The sequence below is a fragment of the Laetiporus sulphureus genome (assembly GCF_001632365.1).
Source record: "Laetiporus sulphureus 93-53 unplaced genomic scaffold LAESUscaffold_249, whole genome shotgun sequence".
In the NCBI taxonomy this organism is placed as follows: Eukaryota; Fungi; Basidiomycota; class Agaricomycetes; order Polyporales; family Laetiporaceae; genus Laetiporus; species Laetiporus sulphureus.
Genome location: NW_024468758.1, coordinates 1 through 2,385, shown reverse-complemented (window position 1 = coordinate 2,385; position 2,385 = coordinate 1). Strand labels below are relative to the sequence as shown.

The 2,385-nt window shown below is 50.0% G+C and overlaps 1 protein-coding gene across 1 annotated transcript; it reads right to left on the bottom strand.

Annotated features, from left to right (window-relative positions):
- Positions 1 to 14: 14 nt before the first annotated feature.
- On the bottom strand, positions 15 to 878 carry LAESUDRAFT_816936 (uncharacterized protein; the record flags this gene model as incomplete). The annotated part of the gene is made up of 4 exons (XM_040914832.1): positions 15 to 139; positions 190 to 293; positions 347 to 445; positions 499 to 878. 4 exons carry the CDS (start codon positions 876 to 878, stop codon positions 15 to 17), a joined length of 708 nt encoding a protein of 235 aa, XP_040757210.1.
- Positions 879 to 2,385: the final 1,507 nt, after the last annotated feature.

Below are 2,385 nucleotides of genomic sequence, written 5' to 3'. Positions count from 1 at the left end.
TACCCCAGATCCATTCACCTTGAACAAACATGAACCTGAGCATTACTGATAGCAAGCAAAGGCGTTGTACCGTCATAGTAGCCCGAGAAAGGAGGATTGATCCACTGGTCCAAGGTAAGCTGTTCGACCGGGACGACATCTCCAAGCAAGGTAAACAAGACACGTCCAGTGACTCTGAATATGACCCACCTTGGTGAGCCGTCAACAGCATGGGTTTGAGTGTGTCATTCGAGCCCTGCCAGTGAAACACGAGCGCATAGAGGTTCAGTTTGGTCCGGCGCAACTTCGTATGACTTGTTGAAACAGTCAGCGCTCAGTCATAACATTCAAACCCGAGCCTGCGCACACAAGCGGGAATCTCCCCTCCAAATACTCGTGCATCTGACCGAATATATCCCAGCGAGGGTCTTGACCAGGGGGGTCAATGTCATCGTACATCTCCGTTCTACGCAAGCCGATATGTTCACATTGGATGGTTGTAGCTGAGGAATGACGCACGGGATCCTAACAGCGCCGCTGAGAGATTCGATTGCATACTCGCGGAACTGCTTGATAGCATACTCTTGCTCCAGCTCTGAGAGCAAGTCGAAGTGCTCCGCATTGACAATGGGTGCGGTTTGCGGGCAGACACCGGTCGATTTGTTCATATCGTACCATAACAGAGAAGGCGTATCATCACCTGCAGATGTGAACACACCGAGACGATACTTGAGACTGAGCACTAGCAAGCAGCAAAGAGCCAGGAGGAGACGAAGAGCAGAGCTGATGTAGAACCGAGCGCTGCGGGCAGCCTTATTGTTCATAGGAAAACCAGCATCCACATCATCCCAAGCTTTGACGTCAAGGAGACTGGTTGGAAGCTCTCCCTTGGAAGCCATGGTCGCAAGACACGTTGCTGTGGCCGAATGCAACGGACGCGTCGTGAGAGACGGACCGCCACTTTCACCCGACATTGACCTCGATGACGCGGTTTCCTAGTCTCGTTCCCAGACCTTCTGTACCTCACGAAAACAGCCGATCGGAGATCGAAAAAACGAAGCGCAAGCATCGGTACAGAAGGTCTGGGAACGAGACTAGGTTTTTGTCTCCCCTAGGCAGACCTATAAAATCGCCTTTTCTGAGGAAGCGACAACAGGCGATATTAAGTTATTGGGTAGGGCGGGCGTAGGTAAGGGGCCACCCCTCCCTCACACCCCTCCGTCCGCACGAGCATCCTCATTTATGCTTGTGCTTTTCACAATTGTATTACATGCATAAGCTGAAGTATACTCGATTATCCAAGTGATTGGACCAGTGATTGGACCAGTGAGTCAAGCCTCTTTTGTGGTGAGCTTCAGAACTGAATACGTGATGGTCCGTTTTCGCAACGTGGAGCTATGCCATGCTCTTGATCACTTGAATTTGTTACAATCATGTTTTCCCCTTTCCAGATGCCAGACCTCCAATGCATCATCTGCTGCGGGATTGTCTCCCCTGTGCGAGAGAGGTCATTTGATGTCGCAAAGTCCACATGGCAGAAAAATTCAACCAGGTGAGCAACCGCTGTTCTCAATAATGACCTTGCACGAGCCTGCAAAATATGATGCGGCCATCTCGTACTCTCTTAACTGTGCCACACTTTCGACATATCAGCTTTCCCCCCACCGTTGAGACTCATCGAGGTTCTCGTCACTTGCTAAGAGCACGCATAAGACATGTGCGCGTGTCACAGTCATGCACGCTCGACTGTCGCATCGTTAGTGTCAAGAGAACGTGCCCGGAATGCTTCCGTTCATCGTGATCAAGGTCAAGGCCCCCTGCTCATAGTGGGCAGCCCAGGCTCAGCGAGTGTCGGGAGCAAGGAGGATGCTGCAGACTGCCATTGTGAGCTGCATGGCACGAATGTAGCATACAGTCACATCTGAATGATCATACTACACTGTCACGAAGACCCAAATACGAGGCGAAGTCTGAAGTCTTACTTGCTTAGATGACTAAGTCGAAGTGGTGGATGTTGCAGACTATAAGAGGCGTACTGGACTTGTAGGGGAAGTCGCAGTAGCAGTCAAGTGTATCGAGTATTGATGAAGGTAGATAAGTCTGGGAGTGTAAACCCAGACGAGCCCAGTATATATACAAGCAGGGTCAGACCCCTGATACACTGTCTACCGGGACCATGGACATGCCTACAGTGGATCCATGTGAACGGTGACTCAGCACACATTCTAAAGATAGGTGAAGCTCGGTGTTACCTGTGAGCTATCTTGAGATAAGCCAATAGCATTAATCTACGAAGTCGTACGATGCTATCTGTCACAGTATTTGACACGACAATATTATTTTCGCATCACAAGTCCCTTATCTGGCAATTACAAGTGGTTATTCGAGTGCCAACCTTCATATTGG